Source organism: Rhinoderma darwinii, chromosome 10, assembly GCF_050947455.1.
Source record: "Rhinoderma darwinii isolate aRhiDar2 chromosome 10, aRhiDar2.hap1, whole genome shotgun sequence".
Lineage (NCBI taxonomy): Eukaryota > Metazoa > Chordata > Amphibia > Anura > Rhinodermatidae > Rhinoderma > Rhinoderma darwinii.
This window is the reverse complement of record NC_134696.1, coordinates 40,891,242-40,916,162: the sequence shown is the minus strand read 5'-3', so window position 1 is coordinate 40,916,162 and position 24,921 is coordinate 40,891,242. Positions and strand designations below refer to the sequence as shown.

General features: G+C 40.5%; 1 protein-coding gene across 4 annotated transcripts in view; it reads left to right on the top strand.

The window, feature by feature from the left end:
* The window catches only part of ALG9 (ALG9 alpha-1,2-mannosyltransferase), a 106,413-nt gene extending 92,766 nt beyond the window's left edge, over positions 1-13,647 (top strand). For 3 of the 4 annotated variants that reach the window (XM_075839764.1, XM_075839763.1, XM_075839762.1), the window contains exon 15: positions 9,904-13,647. In XM_075839764.1, the coding sequence (XP_075695879.1) occupies positions 9,904-10,027 (124 nt within the window). In that variant the 3' untranslated portion in view covers positions 10,028-13,647. The remainder of the gene's footprint in view (positions 1-9,903) is intronic. The other variant, XM_075839765.1, reaches the window with a different exon arrangement.
* Positions 13,648-24,921: the final 11,274 nt, after the last annotated feature.

The window sequence follows — 24,921 nt, the reverse complement described above, 5'->3', positions numbered from 1 at the left end:
ACTGGGGACAATCACTGGCGTTTAACCCCTTAGATGCCACAGACTGCGATATGCTGATACGGTATCTCCCATTCACTTAGGAGATACGGAAACAGCGTAGTAGTGTAGCAAAACAAAGAAATAGCACCATGCAGAGTTCTAAGAAAAGATGCTCCAGAATTGTTATGGGGCTGATGGGGTGTCAGAGTTCCCCCCTCTTCTAGTGGCTTAGATGCCGTTGTCGCTATTGACCACAGTATCTAAGTGGTTAAATGGCTGGGATCGGCGTTATCTCTGATCCCAGCCGTTGATGTGGGGTGTCAGCTGTAACATACACCTACCACCCGCACTGTATGGAGCAGGCTCAGTCCATGAACCCGCTTCATATTCCCCCCTCCCGACTATGACGTACATTTAGAAAAGATGCTCTAGAATCGTTATTTTTACTTAAACTAACATGTCCAAATTGGTGACAGGTCCTCTTTAAAGGCAGACATCAGTGATCAATGTCTTTTTAATTTAATTTTAATTTTAGAATGCTAGAATCAAAATAACTTTCAGGGATTTATTTTAGATGTTATTGTGTCATTATCATTATATGAGACGCTTTTGTGGTTTCCCATAAATTGCTTGAAGGTTTTAAATTCACTGTCTGATGTGTTAATCTTTGCACATTCCTCCTGGTAACTATGTCATTATACAGATAATGTTATATTAAAATAATCCCAAATCATTCTACAATTACCGTTTGTTCAAACCAATAAGCCATTACCACCCTAATAGTGTAAAACAAACTGAAGCTGACACGTATGGGCGGTGCTGGCAAGTTTAATCAACCGGAGTGCGCAGCCATCAGGGAAAATTGAGCTGTAAAAATCGTGTGAAGTGCGTCCCACAGCGGTGCACCCAGAGCCATTAAGTGCACTCCAACTCCACTTTGATGATGACTTTTATAGCTTCAGTTCAATGCTTGGGGATCGTTGTCAATAAACTGAAAAGTTTAACACGTGGAAATTGAAGCAGTCCTCCTCCCTGGAGGCCCGTGAACATAAAATTCATCCAGTATAACTTTGCTTTACATTTTCTGTGGCCATGAGTCTACTTAGAGGTATCTCTATCCAGAATGAATAGTTTCCGTATTGCGTTGTTCACAATCACAGAGCAATTAGCCATTCTCAACTTTTTGTGCATATTTTGAATCAATGGCTCACTATCAGAAATATATAGAAGCAATGAACCGGTAAGTCCTCCATAATAACATGGGACGTTTATCGATAATCACTACCGAATGTTGTTTTTATAGAATCCATGAGCGTAGAAGACTGGAATAAAGCCTGGTCTGGGGTTGAGCTCCGTTCACATCTAGTTTTTCAGGCATTTCGGAGGTATACGTCGGGAGTATTTCCCCAACGTATGCATCTGACGTATGCCACTGTATAACTCCCATTGTAAAAAAAAAATGAATACTGCGTGGCATACGTTTTGTTTACAGTGTCCAACTGCATAAAAAAGCGTGATAGACCGTGCTTTTCTATACAGTTATAAAATAGGTACGCTGACGCACAGCGCTCCAGCGTATGCCAGAAGGACACTTTTTTTTTTGCCATATGCTGGGTGCAAAGGGGGCTATGGGCACACTAAGGAATACTCACGGCATACAGTTCCTCCAACATGCCTTAAAAACGTGATGTGACCTGAACCTATAATAGATCTGGTTTTTTTTTTCTATTTTTTCTTTGAAACCGCACCATGGACTGCGTCTGGTATTGCAGCTCTGCTCCATATGCAGCCCATGGGCAAGAGTGGAGTTTTTCCAGGTAAAAAAAAAAATACCTATGTTCTAACCTCACGCCAGCCATTTAAAGTGCATCTATCAGCTCTCCTTACATGTTTGTTGTATTTAATACTAGAATTCCCCATAAAATAAAAATTCTGAAGCTTTTGGTCAGAGATTCCCTACAGACCCTGACATTATCAGCACTGATTGGACAGTCCCAGAGTATGTAATAACACCCAGTTGTCAATTTATTAATACATTTCCAGGAGGAATAAAAGAGGAAGAACACAATTCTAAGACATTTTCCAGAATTCTTATTTAATGGAGAAACCAAGTATTGACTAAAACAGACATGTCCGGTCCGTTATAAGTAAAGGTGTTTACCTATCACCCAAAATCGCCGCTTGTCGGCTCTTCTGGAATCGGATAAATAGATATGTTCTCCACATTTTAAGGGCTTATGCATATCGCCATAGTACAGATTCTTAATAAGGCACCTATAGTGTGCTGTACTTCTATGCCCCTACCATAGCAAATAGCGATAATACTAATGCAATTAAAGGTTTCTATTCAGTGAGTCAGGTTTTTTTTACTTTTACCACTCTCTTTACTTTCAGTGATTAAAATGTAATAAAAAGTGTAAAGAGTAGCGAAAGCATGAGGCATTGTGCGCTGACATCAGTCAGTGATATCCGTATATATGGTGCGTGTGTTGCTCATAACCCCTACAGCACTAAACCATAAGACACACGTCTGCAGCAGGCCTATGCCTCATTAATCACTTGTCACAGCCAGGCTCCCTCGTAGGCTTTGTGATGCAGCACCACAAGATGCCCCAGTGTTCTCCAGCCTCTGCAGGCAGCTGCGCTTCCTAATCCCTTCTGACGCACTTGCTTACGTGCACTATCTTTCCATGGAGGAGACATACTCTTTCTCTAGGCTGCTCTCAAAAAAAAAAAAAAAGCAAGCCTAATTCCAGACAGATTTAACCTCTAGTTTTGCTCTGCTGCTATGTTTTTGTGCTGGAAATTTGCATTAGTTTCTATAAACTGTTTCATGGAAAAACAACTGACCAGTGACCTCCGTTTTTAAACATTAGTTCTATTTTTAAAGTGAACTCCAGCTTAGGACCACATTAACAAATTAACTAGTGAATTGCTTAAATATTAATTACTCTAGTATTCAGTTAATATAAGAAATGCACGTGCTACTTTTCCAATAATAACCTGGAGCAGCACCGTTGAATGACTCCAGGGCTACTGTGCATGCACTTTAGCTGCCCATAGACCTTATTAGAGCAGCTGAGAGGTGTCTGGGAAGGGAGACACCGCACTTGCGCCAGCAGGCGCGCTCCTGTGACCCCGGATATTCTCTACACTAAGGGCATAGGAGAACGCTGCGCATGCTCAGCCACCGCTGCAGGACCACAGCAGTGCCCACAACCCTAGACAACATGCTACCAACAAAGAGGGGAACACAGGCTGGATGTGGATAAATATCTGGTGAACGAGACACTTAGGAAAAATCAAGGAATTTGAGAGAATGTGTGTGTATGTATGTGTATATATATATATATATATATATATATATATATATATATATATATATATATACAGTCCAAACACAATTGAACACAGCACTCCAACACATCTAATGGCCATGTGCACGTTACCAGAGGATGAATCACTTCCCCAACAAATTTGTAGAAAAATCCATAGGACAAAGGAACGGCACCAAGACTTCAATGAAGATGAAAATGGTTGTTTTTTTTCACCTCAGTATTTTCAATTACATTTTATTTTATATCATTTTATTATAATTGTGTCTACTAAACAGATTGTGAGAAGTAGGTCTACATTTCAAAGCCCATTCTGGGATAAAAAGAAAATAATCAACATGGTGGAAGTACATCTTGACCTGGAAACAACAAGACCATATAAAGTTGTGTTGTTGTAAAAGTTATAAAATACGGAATTCATAAATGAAAATAATTATAATGTGGTGTGTTGTGTTGTGTCATCTTAATGGCCAAAATGGTCCTAAAGAAGATATGGCGGCTTCAAAAGCTTTATAGATCACAAGTTAAAAGTTACGCTATACACTAATGTTCGTGCTGTTTTGCTGATTTGGAAGTCTCTTTTGAATTAGGATAATGCATCATGTTGGTGCCCAGTGGATATGTCCAAGACTACTATGACACAATGAGCAGTGTTCCATCCTTTCCTTGATGTCACGTCCGCACTCACTTGCTATTTCTACCCCATGAATAGCTTCAATTGTGCATTTGCCAGCCTGTCCCCTCTTTCTCGCCTCCTATGAAGCTGTAGACACTACAGCCCCACCCAGCCACTGATTGACACCAGTGTGAATAGTGTTGTCATGAACTGTCAAACTGAACAGCGACTATTTAGATCCACACAAGATGGTTGTATAGAGGATAGTCTCATTTCAAATGAGAACTCCCAAACAAATGAATGAAAATGCTACAATTGTAATGATGGCCACAAGACGGCAGAACAAAGCTTCACCTATAGCAATCCCTTCTCCTGGGGACTAACAGTGTCTCCCGGTACTATGTTATCCCCAGGACTTACAGTAGAGCCGCATTGTGTGCCAACAGGACCATTGAAGGGAATTAAAATATGGGCATGTATCACAGCTCTAGCAGGAAACTGGAATGCATGAAAACAGGAACTCACCGGTTGAAGACAAGGAAGATAATGATGTTAGATGGATGATGGGAACAAATAGATGATGGGTGACGATAAGCTGACCCTAAGGCTATAATTCCCTTTAGCTATCCCTGAACACTGATCCTAACACCACTAACCCATCACTGTCCCAAATACTATCCCTAAGGGCTCATTCAGATGAGTGTGTATCTTGTTTGTATGCTGGCCGTTAAAACAACGGCCGTCACACGGACTCGTGTATTTCAATGGGGCCGTTTACACGACCGTCGTTTCAATGGAGCGTGTGAAGGGTCATGTCCTATTTTACTGCGTGTTACGCATCCCTCCATAAATTCTAGCCTATGGGGGATGCGTGACAACGCGTCCAGCACGGGTGCACCTCGAACGTGAAAAATTTCTGTTTTTCACGTCCGAGGTTGCCAACACTCGTCTGAATGTAGACTAGTGGTCACTTGATCTGTCTTAGCAACTGCTCCAGCTGCTGATTAATAGCTTGGAAATGACCTGTTGCTCATAGCAATAATACCATATTGCTTTCTCTTTAGTAGTAGGTCTTCCTCTTTTTGAATCACCCATATTTGGCCTTCTGCTTGGTCCATCTTTATCGGAGTTGTGAGATGGAGGCACCCTTTAGATTGCTCATTACTTTCCATCTCATTGACTTGAATAGTGCTTGTTAGATCGTGTATTGTAACATTGATCATTGGTGTTGCATGTGTGAATTCTCCCTTAATAGTGCCTTTTGTGTTTAATACATGTACACTTCCACGTTCTTTTTGCGGATGCTATTGTTTTTATTGTAGCATTTCTTGTGTGGATAGGCCAAAGGTAATGATTTAAAATATAATTTATTGGCCTAAAGCAGTACTGCATAGAAAAGGTTAATGACGAAAGCAGTTCAGCAGGCATGACGGCCCAGCTTGATCCTCTGGGGGTTTCATTGAGCTCAATTGACGTCAGGACCTCTACATTCAGAGATGATCTCCTGATACATGGAGATGGTAATTGAATTAGAGAGAAGCCACCTAATTACACCGAGCAGACACTTCATTGTCAGGAACCATTTCATTACAGATAAGGCGAGAGCTAGGATTTCATGGAGCAGACGTTTCTGCTTCTGGCTATGACACACTCTTCCCTTGCGTAATTGGTCTCATGAGATGCAGCTCCTCAAACCACCCCTGGTACTCAGTGGAGCTATTGACATTACTGAAGATTTATCAATTTTCATTCACCTTATTCTTGTACTTGTAGTAGTCACTTTATGGGACATTTCAGAGATAATATAAGGTTCTCAACTTTATTTACTGCTTACAAAATAGACCCTGTTCACATTGGAATAAAAAATTAGGATATAGAATAACAGATCTGATAAATCGACTAGTGAATGTGATCATATACTGTTGCTGGACATACACTGGTGATTCTGGACGGCGAATTGAGACCTTTTCTGGCAACTGTCGGCGACTTTTTATAACACGGATGAGCCTGACAGATGCCGACCAAATGCAGATATCTGTTGAAAAGTTAATCTGCCATGTTGGAGTTTTTCAGATTTGTTGGGTGCAGTCTTGTAATGTCGTTCATACTAGATCTGCATCCCATCCATTGGTGATTTGTCCTTTTATGTTGTGGCATTGTTGTACAGAATAACCTTCACAGATCAACTGTGAACGACAAGTCGTTTAGAAAAAGGCTGTCGGAATTTACTTATATATGGCCAACATTAGCCTTTTGTGCAATGATAAGAAAATGAAAAAGTAAGGCTTCGTTCATGTCTGCGTCAGGGCTCCGTTGCGTTGGAGCTTTCCATTGGTAACCATAGGTTTGCATTTCCATCACCATTGATTTCAATAGTGACGGATCTGGTGCCAATGGTTTCCGTTTGTCTCCGTTGTGCAAGGGTTCCGGCATTTTGACGGAATCAATACCTATGGTTTCTGTCAGTCAGGGTCCCGTTACGACGGAAAGCTCCGTCGGAATGGGACCCTGGCGCAGAAGTGAACAAAGCCTAAAGCTACCTTAAAATATTTTCCCTTTACTGTATTATATCACTGTATGGTTTATAATACTGGGTTCATGTGATAAAATTAAAGTCACACACAGGTTTTCCAGCAGTTCATTTACCTGTACACAATATTGGGATATTTCAATTATTGGAAGCTTCCAAAATTCCACAGTTAATGTCTGGTCTGGCTGCAGAATCCACCAGTGATAAGCTTTTATCAACTGGGGAAGCTTCCCACTGCTTTGAGAACTGTAGTATTACACACTGTCCATTTGAATGTCCCCCAGAGCTATAGTTTCTCTATAGTGAGCTGTCACCTCTGGCTAATGGAAACAGGTGACTCCCAGGCATATTGGTCAGAGTTGTCCTGCTGAGACGACCCTTTTTATATTACCCCCATTCATGGCCACCAGATCATGTCGAAAAATTGTCCTTGTACAGCCAGAAATTTGCATCTTCTAAAGGGGTTGTCTGGAATTAGAAAAACATGGCTTTTTTGTTAGAGAAATAGCACCACACCTGTCCATGGGTGGTGCGTGGTATTGCAAATGGCCTCTCTGGTGACAGATACTCTGTACCTATAGTAATATATAGTGTATATATAATTAAGGCATCACTCAACCAAAACATTCAAAACAGTTCCACCAACACAGAGTATAGGTGCAGCCCATTTCAGTATATTCAGCAAGCTCTTTCAAACCCCTTCTTTATTTAATTCCCATTCGTGAAAGAGAATGGGTTACTGCCATCCAACTCAAATAATTGAATTTTTGCCCAAACAAAAAACATGTAGATGACATTCAAGATGTTTAGGATAATTCTATATGGACATGTGGTTGTGTGATGGGACGCTTTGCTGATTTTAAGGCCTGGGCAACTTGCCATTACTGAAAGCACCATGAATTCTGCGGTGCACCATAGAGTGACTGGTCTTCTGTCCATAAGTTTAAGCACAACTGAATTATGCAGTAAGAGCGTGCTTATTTTAATATACGGATTACACATATTAATACTTAAGAAGCAGCAACATTTCTGGATTAGCCTGATAAAATGTAAGACCTCAACCAAACAAAGATGCAGTTCATTCATGAAATCCATGTGGCTACAAAAAAGAGAGAGCTGAAATTCCTCAACAGAGATGTGATGTTAAATTATAGGAACAGTGTGGTTTCTTGCTGCTAAAGGCGGTGCCAACAGACTTTAAGTTTGTTGGCAGCTACTTTTTCACGTGTGTTAAGACTTTTTTACATAGGCCTAAGATCAGGCGAATGAGTACACACATGAACGCCCGTTCCCGGCCATTGGCCCGTGGAAACATGGCAGCGATCAGCCGATAAACGAGCAAACGCTCGTTCATCGGCTGATCGCATCTTCTATGCCACCATAAAAATGGTCGCTAGTCGGTAGCACGTCTCCCCATGTAAACGGGATTTGGTGTTGACGAGACATAAACTGTATGGAGACGAACGATCGCATTAACAGTCAATTATCCCCATACTTCTCATCATTGCTCTATGGAAATGAAGCAAACGAGTGCAGTTCCATGTTCTGTTATTGTCGATCGGTGCTTATTGCCAGGCAGAAAATGTGTCCGTATAAAACCACCTTTATTAATGTCAGTCAATGTTCTAACCATTTAGTCCGTTTTCCTTCAATGATAAGTTTCAGCGGAAAACAATACATCATTCAACAGATATCTAATACATTTGACTACCTAAACCTGAGCACGTCCTTCACTCAGGTTATGAGATTTTCTTTGCACTTTATTTCTGTTTGTGGGAAGGAAAAATGTCTTCTCCATTGTCATATACCCTTCTTGGTGGTTCTGTTAACTCCCATTCATTTCAAAGTAGAGTGACCAAACGAGTGGCCACCTCTCCATGGATGACCTGGACTGGATTCGGCCCATTCAGTAACATTCAGCATTATCAATGCTTTGTCATGTCCTATTGACATGTCATAAAACATTATATTCTGAAAATTCCTTTAGTATCTATGTACATTTGCTAGTGATACATTTGTTGCTGATTTCTACAAAGTACAGTAAAATATGGTGTAATACCACGTTAGCCAAAATCAATATGCAATGTTAAATACTTTTGTGTCAAAAAAGACAAAAGTATTATAGGTATGATATCTTTATTGGCTAACCATAAAAATTATATATGAAGCTTTCAGGGAACACAGGCTTCTTCTTCAGCAAGTTTACAAATAAATGGCTTAGAAAAAAGCATAACATTTAAAAATGTTACACAAAGACAATTCGTACATGAGGTGATACATCATTAAGATAAGCCGGGCAGTAAAGCTGAGGTTATGGGGGTGGTGACTTAGGAGTTAAGGCATCTGGAGTCAGTCTGATGGGGGATGTGACGTGTGTCCATGTAGTGGCTCATAAATCCAGGTGTTAGATTGAGGCCTTGTGTCAATGACTGGAATTTTAGCATCAGCTTGAATTCCCAAATGTTTCTTTCTCTGTTGTTCTTAAAATGACCCTTCAGTATTAGGACTTTTAAATCTGCCAAACTGGTCTGGTCCAGAGAAGTGTTTTCCCTCTCATCACCATCAGAGACTGGCACTTTTCCTTGCGACAGTAGAAAATGCAAGACCTTTACCAACATCTTGTCATCAAACACCATCCACATACCAAATATGCAACAGGACTATAAAATCACTGGCACGTTCTCCTGTACATCCTCCAATGTCGTTTACATGATCCTGTATACAAGGTGCCTCAATAAAGGAATCTACATTGGGGAAACCATACAAAAACTACAAACCAGGATGAATCTCCACAGACATACAATAAAACAGGCACTGGATACACCCGTGGGAAAACACTTCTCTGGACCAGACCACAGTTTGGCAGATTTTAAGGTCCTAATACTGAAGGGTCATTTTAAGAACGACAGAGAAAAATTTGGGAACTCAAGCTGCTGATAAAATTCCAGTCATTGACACAAGGCCTCAATCTAACACCAGGATTTATGAGCCACTACATGGACACACGTCACATCCCCCATCAGACTGACTCCAGATCCCTTAACTCCTAAGTCATCACTCCTATAACCTCAGTTTTATTGCCCCGGCTTATCTTATTGATGTATCACCTCATGTACTAATTGTCTTTGTGTAGCAGCTTTAAATGTTATGCTTTTTTCTAAGTCATTTATTTGTAAACTTGCCTGAAGAAGAAGCCTGTGTTCCCTGAAAGCTTCATATATAATTCTTATGGTTAGCCAATAAAGGTATCATACCTACAATACTTTTGTGTGTTTTGACACAAAAGTATTTTACATTGTATATTGCTGATTTCTACTAATTATCATTGCAGTATCACTTGACACAGGTGATGTTTTTAATTTATACTGGAATTTTCCCTGTCTGTACAGTTTCATTTATTTTCCCTTTTGGCACAGCATTAACCCTCTTCTTATAATTTTCAGGTCCTCTAAACTGTTTCGAGCATTTTATGTCCCGTTCATATCCAGTTGGCATACAACATACTCGAATTACACTATTCTAAAAGCCCGACGGCCCAAACAGATTAAGAAGAAGCACTTAGGATAAGGAAAGACCTGATACAAAGACAAGAACCCAATTGGTCTTGTTGTGGGATCTGTTCACTTTCTCCTGTTCCAGCGAGAGGGGCTTTTCGTGGATGATCTGTTTGGACAGTATACCTGAACCCCACTGCTTTCTGACCAGAAAGAAAAGTCTTATAATACGTTCTGGTCAACTCTGCTAATACCATGTCCAATCCAAGCAAATTATACAGAGTTGAAATTTTGGTATCTTCACCAGGTATTATCTTTATGAAGGCTGTTATCATGAGTGTTTTCATTCATGATTCTGAGAAGTGTTTATGTATGATAAATTGCATATATTCTGTGTTGTGTCTGTCTGTTCATATGTACTGTATACAATGCCTGAAATCTGTTCATGGGGGTGGGAGATCTTTTTATCTAACTGGAATTCGATGTTTTTTTTTTTTTGTATCTGACAATGTACAGTAGGCAGCTCCAACCTTCAAACTTGAATTCAGTCATTTCTTCTAGTTCTCTTTGGGATAGGGTTATAGCATACAGATGTGTCTTCCCCTACTTTCTATCTAAATCCGACATAACCTGAGATGTATGGCACAAATGTCAAACAAACATGTAAAAAAAACACGTATACCTCCGGTGAGTGCCTCCAACGCACGCTATCAGTCGTCCATAGTCTCCTATGTTTAAAAAAAACAAATGTATATGTCACAGCCATCCAGCAAAAAACTCACTGATTTTTAATATGGGAGTGTATGGGACGAATAGTATCCATCAGAGGCATCGGTCGGCCATCCGCCGCACATAGACTCCCATGTTAAAAATAATACTGTGTTCGCCAAATTAATAGAAATATAGACAATTCATTAAATTTTTATCTTTTCTTTCGTGGTTTTCAGTTTGGCATTGTTACAAATTCATTTTTGTTTCCTATGCTTTATGAAAAAGCAATTTTCTACAAAATGTTAAAGAAGCCAGCATAAAATTAGACCTTTTGCTTTGTTTCGATATGTTATATGCTACCAGAAGTTGATGATTGCGAGATACTGTGCTGCACGTGAGTAATTTTGTTGTATTGTTAGGTATAGAATATTGACCAGTGTCACTAGAAGGAGCTGTTGCTGTAAAGCAATGACAGTTTTACAGCAGTATGTTCTTTTCTCATATATTTATACTTGTTGGTTTATGTCCATTCCTCCATTTTGTTGCCCGTAAAAAAAAGATATACTGCTGTTGTCCCATCTGTTATACCATTAGTTATTAATAAACTCAGAACATAACAGTAATAATGGGTAACTTACCTGACCTAACATCACGAAAGTGTTCTAAAATTAAAATTATGCTGAAAAAAGGTGTTCATGGATCAGAAATAGCTAACAATTGTTAGTACAGCATCTGTCAGTCGATTTAGAACGAAACTAATGGCCAGTGAACCGTAGTCACCCAGACGTTCTGGCAAATGTGGTCGCAAAAAGGCAACAATTACTCGGGATGACTTGATTTTGATCAGGGAATGCCAAAAGAATCGCAGAGCATCTAGCAGACAGCTGTAGGGCTTGCTGGAACAACATGGAGTTTTAATAAGTACGAGATGTGCTCGACGAAGACTTCTGGACTCTGGACTTCGAGCCTGCAGACCTTAGAAGAAACCGAAACTGACAAAACAAATGAGGCTGGGCTGGGCTAAGCAGTTTAAAAACTGGTCAACAGAGGACTGGGAATGGGTGAAAAATATTGAATTTCATTAGCATGTGTTATTTTGTTAACGAAAAATGATTAAAAAACCATAAATACATATATATATATATATATATATATATATATATATATATACACACACACACACTACCGTTCAAAAGTTTGGGGTCACCCAGACAATTTTGTGTTTTCCATGAAAACTCACGCTTATATTTATCAAATGAGTTGCAAAATGTCTAGAAAATATAGTCAAGACATTGGCAAGGTGAGAAATAATGATTTTTATTTGAAATAATAATTTTCTCCTTCAAACTTTGCTTTCGTCAAAGAATGCTCCATTTGCAGCAATTCCAGCATTGCAGACCTTTGGCATTCTAGCCGTTAATTTGCTGAGGTAATCGGGAGAAATTTCACCCCATGCTTCCAGAAGCCCCTCCCACAAGTTGGATTGGCTTGATGGGCACTTCTTGCGTACCATACGGTCAAGTTGCTCCCACAACAGCTCTATGGGGTTGAGATCTGGTGACTGCGCTGGCCACTCCATTACAGATAGAATACCAGCTGCCTGCTTCTTCCCTAAATAGTTCTTGCATAATTTGGAGGTGTGCTTTGGGTCATTGTCCTGTTGTAGGATGAAATTGGCTCCAATCAAGCGCTGTCCACAGGGTATGGCATGGCGTAGCAAAATGGAGTGATAGCCTTCCTTATTCAAAATCCCTTTTACCTTGTACAAATCTCCCACTTTACCAGCACCAAAGCAACCCCAGACCATCACATTACCTCCACCATGCTTCACAGCTGGCGTCAGGCACTCTTCCAGCATCTTATCAGTTGTTTTGCGTCTCACAAATGTTCTTCTGTGTGATCCAAACACCTAAAACTTTGATTCGTCTGTCCATAACACTTTTTTCCAATCTTCCTCTGTCCAATGTCGGTGTGCTTTTGGCCATATTAATCTTTTCCTTTTATTAGCCAATCTCAGATATGGATTTTTCTTTGCCACTCTGCCCTGAAGGCCAGCATCCCGGAGTCGCCTCTTCACTGTAGACGTTGACACTGGCGTTTTGCGGGTACTATTTAATGAAGCTGCCAGTTGAGGACCTGTGAGGCGTCTATTTCTCAAACTAGAGACTCTAATGTACTTGTCTTGTTGCTCAGTTGTGCAGCGGGGCCTCCCACTTCTCTTTCTACTCTGGTTAGAGCCTGTGTGTGCTGTCCTCTGAAGGGAGTAGTACACACCGTTGTAGGAAATCTTCCGTTTCTTGGCAATTTCTCGCATGGAATAGCCTTCATTTCTAAGAACAAGAATAGACTGTCGAGTTTCACATGAAAGCTCTCTTTTTTCTAGCCATTTTGAGAGTTTAATCGAACTCACAAATCTAATGCTCCAGATTCTCAACTAGCTCAAAGGAAGGTCAGTTTTATAGCTACTCTAAACAACAAAACTGTTTACAGCGGTGCTAACATAATTGCACAAGGGTTTTCAAGTGTTTTCTAATCATCCATTAGCCTTCTAACACAGTTAGCAAACACAATGTACCATTAGAAAACTGGAGTGATGGTTGCTGGAAATGGGCCTCTATACACCTATGTAGATATTGCATTAAAAACCAGATGTTTGCAGCTAGAATAGTCATTTAGCACATTAACAATGTATAGAGTGTATTTCTGATTAATTTAATGTTATCTTCATTGAAAAAAAGTATGCTTTTCTTTCAAAAATAAGGAAATTTCTAAGTGACCCTAAACTTTTGAACGGTAGTGTATGTTGAGTTAAAGCTCTTGGAATGAGATGATGCAAAAACACAAAAAATAGCTAGGTCATTAAGGTTTAAAATAGGCTGGTCATTAAGGGGTTAATATGCCTACACTGGTAATGGATGGTTACAATAGATATGCATTGGATAATGTATTAACGTTTCTTAATAAATGTCTAGTTGTAATGAACATTAGGTGTTTGACTAATGAAAAATACGTGGAGTTATCAGCTCACCCATGTGAAGCAATATGGAACCGATATTCTGCTGTCATCTATATTAAATTAGGTTGGTCAGAAAACATCTTGAAATCAATGAGGATTTTGGAGAAAAGTTGAAAATGATATGTGGCCATATTCTTTAAAGGGAATGTATTACCTTTTTATTTTTTTTTCTAATTAAAATCAGATAGTAAAACAGTATTTTTTCTAATCTGTTTTTATTTTCTAATTGTAGAAAAAAAAAATTTCTGTACATAATTATGGGGGCGGACATTTTGCCTGTGCAGCTGCTCTGCTCTGTTAACAGTATTTAGAGATATGCTTTACAGCAGCCAATTGGACCATAGGAACCTGTAGACTAGAGATGACTCCTATGGGAGGGTGCTCTAGGCATGCTCTGTTACCTGTGCAGAGGTCACTGTACATGCAGGGAAAAGAAGGGAGGTGGAACCCATGTTATCTATATATACTTATGTGTGACCTTCCATTGTAATCCTGCCTGTGATGATAATGAGACGACTGCTTAGAAGTGATCTCTATGGAACAGGAATGGTCAGTCTATTATGAGGCTCAGTGTCGGCTATTACAGCTGACACCCTGAAGAACCAGGGGTATCGGAGACCATTCCCATCCCTGGTGATTAACCACTTAGATCTCATAGTCAATAGTGACCGCAGCATCGTTGCCAGTCTGTCACCCCATCACACCCCCCCCCCCCGTTACGTTGTCACGGGCTGCCGATGGTTGTCCTGGAGGCCTAATGAAGGATCCCATGTTTCAACTCCTCTTAAGCCCTGCCAGAGGCCGGTCTTAATAGAGGCCAGAAAAAAAAACACGTCACTACAATACACCTTGCCCCGCAGAAAAACAGTGGAGGAATTGTTGTCTTTTTTTAGCCCACCACACAAAATAATTTTTAGCATTTCACAAGAACATCGTATGGTCTTTTAATTAGTGCCATTAAAAACTTAAACTAGTACCGCAAAAAAAACAACTCATACGGCTATGTCGACGCAAATATAAAAAAGTTATGGCTCTTAGAATGTGGGGAGGACAATATGAGAAATTGGAGACTTTTTGGTGACCTTCATGAGAAACTTGTCTAATACCGATATGGCTAAACTGGACACTCATCCAAATTTTTCTGGTATTACAGCAGATATACACCGCGTTCCAAATTATTATGCAAATGTTATTTTTCGCTGATTTTCCTAAATAGTCGATGCAAATGACAGTCAGTATAATCTTCAAGCCATCAACTGTTGGAGTATAATGCGAATTTTATTGAACAAATCTAATGATAACAGATGTTTTTTTAGAAGTAAAAAACTCAAAATGCACCGTTTCATATTATTATGCACAACAGAGATCAAAACATTTTAAAGGTTGTAAAGAGAACTAAAATGGTAATTTGTTGAATTTGCAGCATTAGGAGGTCATATTTACAGAAATCAAAAGCTCTTTCAATAAAAAAAAACTTAACAGGCTAAGTTACATGTTAACATAGGACCCCTTCTCTGATATCACCTTCACAATTCTTGCATCCATTGAATTTGTGAGTATTTGGACAGTTTCTGCTTGAATATCTTTGCAGGATGTCAGAATAGCCTCCCAGAGCTTCTGTTTTGATGTGAACTGCCTCCCACCCTCAGATATTTTGCTTGAGGATGCTCCAAAGGTTCTCAATAGGGTTGAGGTCAGGGGAACATGGGGGCCACACCATGAATTTCTCTCCTTTTATGCCCATAGCAGCCAATGACACAGAGGTATTCTTTGCAGCATGAGATGGTGCATTGTCATGCATGAAGATAATTTTGCTACGGAAGGCACGGTTCTTCTTTTTGTACCACGGAAGAAAGTGGTCAGTCATAAACTACGTACTTTGCAGAGGTCATTTTCACACCGTTAGGGACCCTAAAGGGGCCTACCAGCTCTCTCCCCATTATTCCAGCCCAAAACATGACTCCGCCACCTCCTTACTGATGTCGCAGCCTTGTTGGGACATGGTGGCCATTCACCAACCATCCAATACTCCATCCATCTGGACCATCCAGGGTTGCGCGGCACTCATCAGTAAACCACACGGTTTGAAAATTAGTCTTCATGTATTTCTGAGCCCACTGCAACCGTTTCTGCTTGTGAGCATTGTTTAGGGGTGGCCGAATAATAGCTTTATGCACACTTGCAAACCTCTGGAGGATCCTACACCTTGAGGTTCGCGGCACTCCAGAGGCACCAGCGGCTTCGGATACCTGTTTGCTGCTTTGCAATGGCATTTTAGCAGCTGCTCTCCTAATCCTATTAATTTGTCTGGCAGAAACCTTCCTCATTATGCCTTTATCTGAATGAACCCGTCTGTGCTCTGAATCAGCAACAAATCTTTTCACAGTACGATGATCACGCTTACGTTTTCTTGAAATATCCAATGTTTTCATACCTTGTCCAAGGTATTGCACTATTTCGCACTTTTCGGCAGCAGAGAGATCCTTTTTCTTTCCCATATTGCTTGAAACCTGTGGCCTGCTTAATAATGTAGAACGTCCTTCTTAAGTAGTTTTCCTTTGATTGGGCGCACCTGGAAAACTAATTATCTCAGGTGTCTGAGATTGATTACAATGATCCAAAGAGCCCTGAGGGTATGTTCACACGTAGTCAACAAAAACGTCTGAAAATCCAGAGCTGTTTTCAAGGGAAAACAGACCCTGCTTTTCAGACGTTTTTTTACCAACTCGCATTTTTCGCGGCGTTTTCGCGGCGTTTTCGCGCCGTTTTTTACGTCCGTTTTTGGAGCTGTTTTCATTGGAGTCTATGAGAAAACAGCTCCAAAAACGTCCAAAGAAGTGTCCTGCACTTCTTTTGACGAGGCTGTATTTTTACGCGTCGTCGTTTGACAGCTGTCAAACGACGACGCGTAAATAACAGGTCGTCTGCACAGTACGTCGGCAAACCCATTCAAATGAATGGGCAGATGTTTGCCGACGTATTGGAGCCGTATTTTCAGACGTAAAACGAGGCATAATACGCCTCGTATACGTCTGAAATTTGGCCGTGTGAACATACCCTGAGACACAATACCATCCATGAGTTTAATTGAAAAACTAATAATTAAATGTTTATGACACTTAAATCCAATGTGCATAATAATTTGTAACACGGTGTGTGTATGTCAGAAACAAGAAATAGAACATTATGTAATATGGTTAAGTCATGAGAATAATATTGTATGGCAAAAATAAAATTACTTTCATGCCAGACACAGTAGGCCAATCAACTTGATGGACTTAGAAAATTATTGCTTGAGTAAATTGACGGCTTGTAGTTATAATATTATAAGTAGGAAGGTGCTGACTGTTTTGGACTTTGTGATGAACTGGAAGTATGACTTGTGTTTTTGAATTGTTTTTCTGTTAATACTGTATGATTCTGGCCTGTTGAAATATCAGTCAACAATTTGGCCTTATATGGGACAGATAAGAAGCATGTTCAACCATCTGAAAGGTCTTACTTGCTTATAGGTATTCCAAGAACTTGCTGACATCACCAGCTATCCGTGAGGTATCTTCCCATTTATGGCCAAATACTGAGCTTAAAGAGGCTCTGTCACCAGATTTTGCAACCCCTATCTGCTATTGCAGCAGATAGGCGCTGCAATGTAGATTACAGTAACGTTTTTATTTTTAAAAAACGAGCATTTTTGGCCAAGTTATGACCATTTTTGTATTTATGCAAATGAGGCTTTCTAAAGTACAACTGGGCGTGTTTAAAAGTAAAAGTACAACTGGGTGTGTTTAAAAGTAAAAGTACAACTGGGCGTGTATTATGTGCGTACATCGGGCGTTTTTACTTCTTTTACTAGCTGGGCGTTCTGACGAGAAGTATCATCTACTTCTCTTCAGAACGCCCAGCTTCTGGCAGATAACGCTGTGACGTCACTTCCCCAGGTCCTGCATCGTGTCAGACGAGCGAGGACACATCAGCACCAGAGGCTACAATTGATTCTGCAGCAGCATCAGCGTTTGCAGGTAAGTAGCTACATCGACTTACCTGCAAACGCCGATGCTGCTGCAGAATCAACTGAAGCCTCTGGTGCCGATGTGTCCTCGCTCGTCCGACACGATGCAGGACCTGTGAGTGACGTCACAGCGTGATCTCTCGAGAACACGCTGTGTGTCTGTGCACTGCCAGAAGCTGGGCGTTGTGAAGAGAAGTGGATGATACTTCTCGTCAGAACGCCCAGCTAGTAAAAGAAGTAAAAACGCCCCGATGTACGCACACAATACACGCCCAGTTGTACTTTTACTTTTAAACACGCCCAGTTGTACTTTTGCAAGCCTCATTTGCATAAATACAAAAATGGTCATAACTTGGCCAAAAATGCTCGTTTTTTAAAAATAAAACCGTTACTGTAATCTACATTGCAGCGCCTATCTGCCGCAATAGCAGATTGGGGTTGCAAAATCTGGTGACAGAGCCTCTTTAAGGACCAGGGTCATCCTCAAGGTGTTCAGAGTCAATCATTCTTATCTTGTCTGTATCTTTACTTGTGGTTTTTTTTTTGTGTTTTTATTCTTAAATAAAAGTTACACAGCATCCATGTGATCTGAGATTCTAATTGGCAAAATATATTGTTGACTTATTCAGTAGTGGTAAGTCAAAATCTACTGGATGTGTGTGGTAGTCCCGAATATGCAGTTGATTGTGACTTACTACTACCAGGTATGAAATGGATGAATGAAAAGCTTCACAATCCTATTGTTGACTTATTAGCCCTATACATTTTTAGTCTATACGCTTTTCAAAAATGACTCCGAAAATTAAAGAAATAAAATGGCTACAGAACACAGATCCCAAAGAACCTTCACCATAAAATGTATGTTTGACATCTTAGATTCAGGAGGCTTCTTGGGAGGCCTCAGGAGATCAGTTGTAACCTCCCCCCCCCCCCCTCCAAAAAAAAGCCCAGCTGGCGCTTGACTTGTGGATTTTGCATTGTTTTGTCTGTTCCCGTTATTATTTTAAACAGTGGCTTGATAAATAATGTGGTCAAGGACAAAACTGCTGATTGTAATCAAACGTGCTTTCATTTTCTACATTACAAAGACTATTAGAAGCCACTATCAGGATTACAGCGTAGTCACAATTACTTACTCACTGGTTTCCCATTTACTCTACAATAGGCTGATTTCAGCGTATGGAGAAGAAGACTGAAAATACTGGAGTTGTTTCTATAGTATTATCCCCAGTGTCTGGTAGTCATTCTGCTTATTATTAGATATGTCGAAGACGTTGGTTTGAAGATGACTCCCAACAACTCATATCATGTTACGTGTAGTATGATTTCTCCACACAAACTGTATGCAGACAAAGAAGTAAGTGAATATTATTGGCCACGCATCACGACGTGACAACAAAACAAAATACAACTTATTCTGTTACCTAGGTTTGTGTTGACCTCTACTACTAAACATTGACCTAATCAACAAAATAAACCGATCTTACTACCTAGGGGTCCTGCGCATTAAAGATTTTTTTTAATTCTTCATGCCTTTTTTCTTCAGTTCTTGACACCACCTGCTCTAGCACATAGTGGTGACATGACCTCCTCATTCTCTTTATAAAATATAATAAAATTTGTTCCGCCTTTGGTTTCACGCAAAACTGTTTAAATACGCGGATGTTGCGGACCCTATTACCTCGACAATTGATGTCATTCGACACCCTACAGTCTTAAGTATAACCTTCCCGCTACTGCACATTACAGTTATCTTCAAATTAAACATTTGGCTATGACTACCTTTCACTTTACGACTCCCTCTACTGTAAACCCACTACCTTTGAGAAGCTATAGGCTGCGGGTCCGTCAAGAAAGCGCTTAATATCCAACATATACATAATACTAAATCACTTTGATATTGCTGATAAAGGCCGAACACTTTTATATGCTCAAGTGGGAATGCTTTGTGGGTCAATCTTTACCCCTACTAATCCGGCAGACTGTGTTGGCCAAAGCAGCTAAGTCATCCATCTGCACCTTTTATAAGGAGAACCAATTCAAAATCTTGATGTTTAAGATCATACTTCAGTGTTACTTCATTGTTTCAATACCTCTGTCCCAAATACTTTTTGACGTTGTGGTTAAGCGGATGGTTCACTGCCTCATGGTTCACTGCGCCTTTCTGGGGTGAGGTCCAACGCTTGGTTGAACGGATGTTGACTACTGCAGTTCCTCTATCCCTTCTTACATATGTCTCAAATGTTCTGCCAAAGACTTTACAGTCAGGTTGCTCCTACATCTGCTTAATGCTGCCAAATGTCTAATTACCCTATTCTGGAAGTGGACCAGCATACCGTCCTCACACAACCTATATCAGTGTATCGCGGATGTCGGGTCCATGGAACTTTTCACTGCTAAGATTCGTCATTTTTAATAATAAGAGTAGAATTCTAAACAACAGGCATGAATATTAAAATGAAAACCAGAGTCTGGGACATTCTGTATAGTAGCTTGTAAATTTAAATGTTTACAAGTGTGAGGAGCCTTATGTGTTACAAAATGTCCCTGATTGTAAGTTCAGTTTGTGTATACAGTATTCCAGTTGTTGGCTAAGTAACATGAGATGTTCTGCCTAGAACCTACAAGCAGTGGAAACATTACTGCTTGTAGGCATATTAGAGTGGGACTATTTTTGAGAATACTTTACATGATGAAAATTATTAGTTTTTATATATTTTTGCACAATTTAACTTTAGTTAAAGATGGTTTAGCCCTTAGTAACCACCAATACGCCTTTTCATGGCGGTCACTAAGGGGCCTTGGGCTAGGCCGCCACCTTTTCACGGTGGCCAAGTCTAAGCCTGCAGGCTGGAGCCGGGGCTTGGCTGTTTGAGAATAGCCAGGCTCCTGCTTCAACAACTGCGATCAAAGTTTACTTCGATTGTGGCCGTTTCACTCGTTAAATGCCGAAATCAATAGCGACCACAGCATTTAAATTGTTTATAGACAGAGGGAGGGAGCTCCCTCTGTCACCCATCGGCGACCCGCAAATGCAATTGCGGACCTCCGATGGGGTGTCATGGCAGCTAGGGGCCTGATTAAAGCCACCAGGTCTGCCCTGGGCATATGCCTATTAGGATGTGCCAGGCAATAATGCTTTGGTATACAAAGTATACAAAAGCATTATAGCAGCGATCTGACGATCGCATAGTTAAAGTCTCCTAGTGGGACTAAAAAATATAAGTAATAAATGTGAAATAAAAATTATTAATAAAAATGACAGTAAAAAAATAAATCAATTTTTTTCCGTAAAAAAGTAGTTTTATTTAGTAAAAGTGTAAAAAAAAAATTTAAAACTACACATATATGATATCGCCGCAACCGTAATGACTCAAACAATAAAGTTAATTTGTAATTTAAGCCGCAAGGTGAACACCGTAAAAAAAAAACGCAAAAAAACTATGGCGAAATTGCTATTTTTTTGCATTGCTCCCCAAAAAAGTTATATTAAAAGTTAATCAATAAGAAGATGTATCCCAAAACAGTTCCAATCAAAACTACGTCTCATCCCGCAAAAACAAGATCAAAAAATTACTACATTGACGGGTAAAAAAAAAAATACGGCTCTTGGAAAGCGACGATGCAAAAACAAATAATGTTACTTCAAAAGTGTTTTTATTGCGCAAAAGTCGTAAAACATAAAAACCTCTACATATGTGGTATTGCCGTAATCGTACTCACCCATAGAATAAAAGTAACGTGTTATTTATGCTGCACATTGAACGGCGTCAATTTAAATCGCATAGAACCATGGTGGAATTTCAGGGTTGTTTTCTGTTCCCCCCCCAAAAAAAAGTTAATGAAAGTTAATCAAAAAATTATATGTACCCCAAAATGGTGCCATTAAAAAGTACAACTAATCCCGCAAAAAACAAGTCCTCATACAGCTATGTAGACAAATAAATAAAAAAAGTTATAGCTCTTTGAATGCGACTATAGAAAAATTAAAAAAATAGCTTGTTCGTTAGGGCCTATAATAGGCTGGTCACTAAGGGGTTAAATAATAAAGCCCATCAGTCAGGAAAAATAATAAACAAAAAACTTCCTACTCCTGTCAATTTTTGACGGAACAGTCTCGGCCTTTTCATTCATTTGGTCCGCTGAAACAATGGACTGCACACAAAAGAGAAGCCATCCGTGTTGCGGTCTGTGTTTCACGGATCCGTCATTAGCGGCTGTACGACGGCCAACGGAAGTGTTCATGAAGCCTTAAAGGAAACGTTTGGTATAATTATCTTAGTGTCAAAGTTTTTTATAAATGAAATAGAACAAATTTAAAACAAATAAGTGAGGCTACCCCATACAAAATTAGGAAATAACCAAAAGTAATATCGTTCTATGCAAAGTAATACAGCTGGCCTCACACTTACCCATCATACCTGGCACTGCGATTGAGAGTAATGGCCTTAGAAGCTGAGGTACCTGTGCATATACGTAGTGTGAAAGGATTACAACCATGGGCCCACTGGTTTTTAAAGCAAGCTTAAAGGGGTTGTCCGATCATGAGAAATTGATGGCCTATCAGGATAGACTATCAACATCTGATCTGTAGGGGTTCGACTCCCGGCATCCCCGACGATCAGCAGTTTTGAAGGGGCTGTGGCACTCATATGAGCGCTTCTTCTCCTTCATTCATTATGTGCTCGTACTATGAATTGCCAAAACACTTGTAGCGTCGGTTCACAGTATTACAGTCTTCTCCCATTCAAGTGTCAGCGATTCACAGTATGAGCAGTGACAGGAATGAAGGGAAAGCAGCGCTCTTACGAGCGCCGCAGCCCCTTCAGAGCAGCTGATCGGTGGGGGTGCTCCCACCGATCAGATATTGATGGACTATCCTGAGGATAGGCCTTCAATTTCTTCTGACTGGACAACCTCTTTAAGTAGCAGTACAAGTGGCTTTGATTTGCTCATACAACATAATCCAGTTTACGCTAGCTACGACTAGCTATCTCGCAATCGCAAAAGATGTTGATTTCCATCTAGAGGTAAGGTGGATGTATGCATCTAGAAAAATACTTTGGAATAGCTTAAATGCAGAATAGGAAAATCCCCATGGTTTGTCACCCAACAGGGTACTGAGCAGGATTACCAATGTGATACTTAAAGAGGCTCTGTCACCAGATTTTGCAACCCCTATCTGCTATTGCAGCAGATAGGCGCTGCAATGTAGATTACAGTAACGTTTTTATTTTTAAAAAACGAGCATTTTTGGCCAAGTTATGACCATTTTTGTAATTATGCAAATGAGGCTTGCAAAAGTCCAAGTGGGTGTGTTTAAAAGTAAAAGTCCAAGTGGGCGTGTATTAGGTGCGTACATCGGGGCGTTTTTAATACTTTTACTAGCTGGGCGCTGTGAAGAGAAGTAACATCCTCTTCTCTTCAGAACGCCCAGCTTCTGACAGTGCAGATCTGTGACGTCACTCACAGGTCCTGCATCGTGACGGCCACATCGGCAGCAGAGGCTACAGTTGATTCTGCAGCAGCATCAGCGTTTGCAGGTAAGATCGACTTACCTGCAAACGCTGATGCTGCTGCAGAATCAACTGGTGCCGATGTGGCCGTCACGATGCAGGACCTGTGAGTGACGTCACAGATCTGCACTGTCATAAGCTGGGCGTTCTGAAGAGAAGAGGATGTTACTTCTCTTCACAGCGCCCAGCTAGTAAAAGTATTAAAAACGCCCCGATGTACGCACATAATACACACCCACTTGGACTTTTACTTTTAAACACGCCCACTTGGACTTTTGCAAGCCTCATTTGCATAACTACAAAAATGGTCATAACTTGGCCAAAAATGCTCGTTTTTTAAAAATAAAAACGTTACTGTAATCTACATTGCAGCGCCTATCTGCTGCAATAGCAGATAGGGGTTGCAAAATCTGGTGACAGAGCCTCTTTAAATAATTTTTTTTGCGAAAAAATCCTGAAAAATGGTGCGAGCATCCTATCTATCAGGCATTTGACCGCAATTTTTTTCCTGTTTTTCAGCTTCGCTTTGGGGAATTGGTCTATTTAATCGCAAACTGACAAATTTAGAACTTAAAGGGGGATGTCCACTACCAGACAACTGATGACCTATCCACAGAATAGGTCATCAGTGTACGATCGGTGGGGGGTCTGATACCCGGACCCCGCACCAATCATCTGCTGCGGCTGCCTCCGGGCACCGAACGACCATGCAGGAAGCAGATGGCTCCGGCCACGGACTAGCGGCCAAGCTGCCATACTGCAGCTCTGCTTTTATTCATTTATTCAAGTGAATAGGAGCAGAGCTGCAGTTCGTCAGCACGGCCGCTATGCTATGTACGGAGCCAACTGCTTTCAGCTCCGTACATTGTATACTGTGCAATGACATCAGGTGCCAGCCGAAGCAGCTGATCGGTGCAGGGTCCGGGTGTCAGCCCCCCACCGATCGTATACTAATGACCTATCCGGTGGATAGGTCATCAGTTCGGTAGTGGACAGCCCCTTTAAGGGGGTTGTCCAGGATTAGAAGTACAGGATCGCTTTCTTCCAAACACAGCACCATATCTGTCCACAGGCTGTTTGTATGGTATTGCATCTCAGTCCCATCCACTTCAATGGAGCTGAGCTGCAATACCAAGCACAACCCATGGACAGATGTGGCGCTGTTTCTGGAAGAAAGCAATCCTGTATTTCTAATGCTGGACGACCCCATTAAGATAAAAAAAACAACTGTTGGCCTACGCCAGGTCAGACCAGTCAAACATTGAAGAAAGGTTATCTCTATGGCAGTGCTTGTGCCATATTCACAGAGGCAGATGTCACAAACAAATTGTCAGCAAAATGACACTTTTTATAAACGTGCTCAGTGTCTAGACATGAAGACCAGTAAGGAAATGGTTAATTATTTGTGATTTCTCCAACACTTGATTTGTAAGAAACTTCTATTGTGCATTCATCCAGGAAAGTAAAGTAAACTGCGTGTGTAATAATTAGATTCACACCTCCGACATCATCTTGCCCTTGTCATTGACTTCTTATTTATTTAAATATTTATTTCGACAATTGCATTCACGGGTTGTTCCCTCATTTGGACAGTAATGACTGCCATAAGCTCAATAATTAGAGAACAATGACAGCTAAACTAAATTATACACTTACAACAATAGGGTTACACAGGCTTTGCTAGAGGAAAAGGTTGTACAAGGACATCTGTGCTA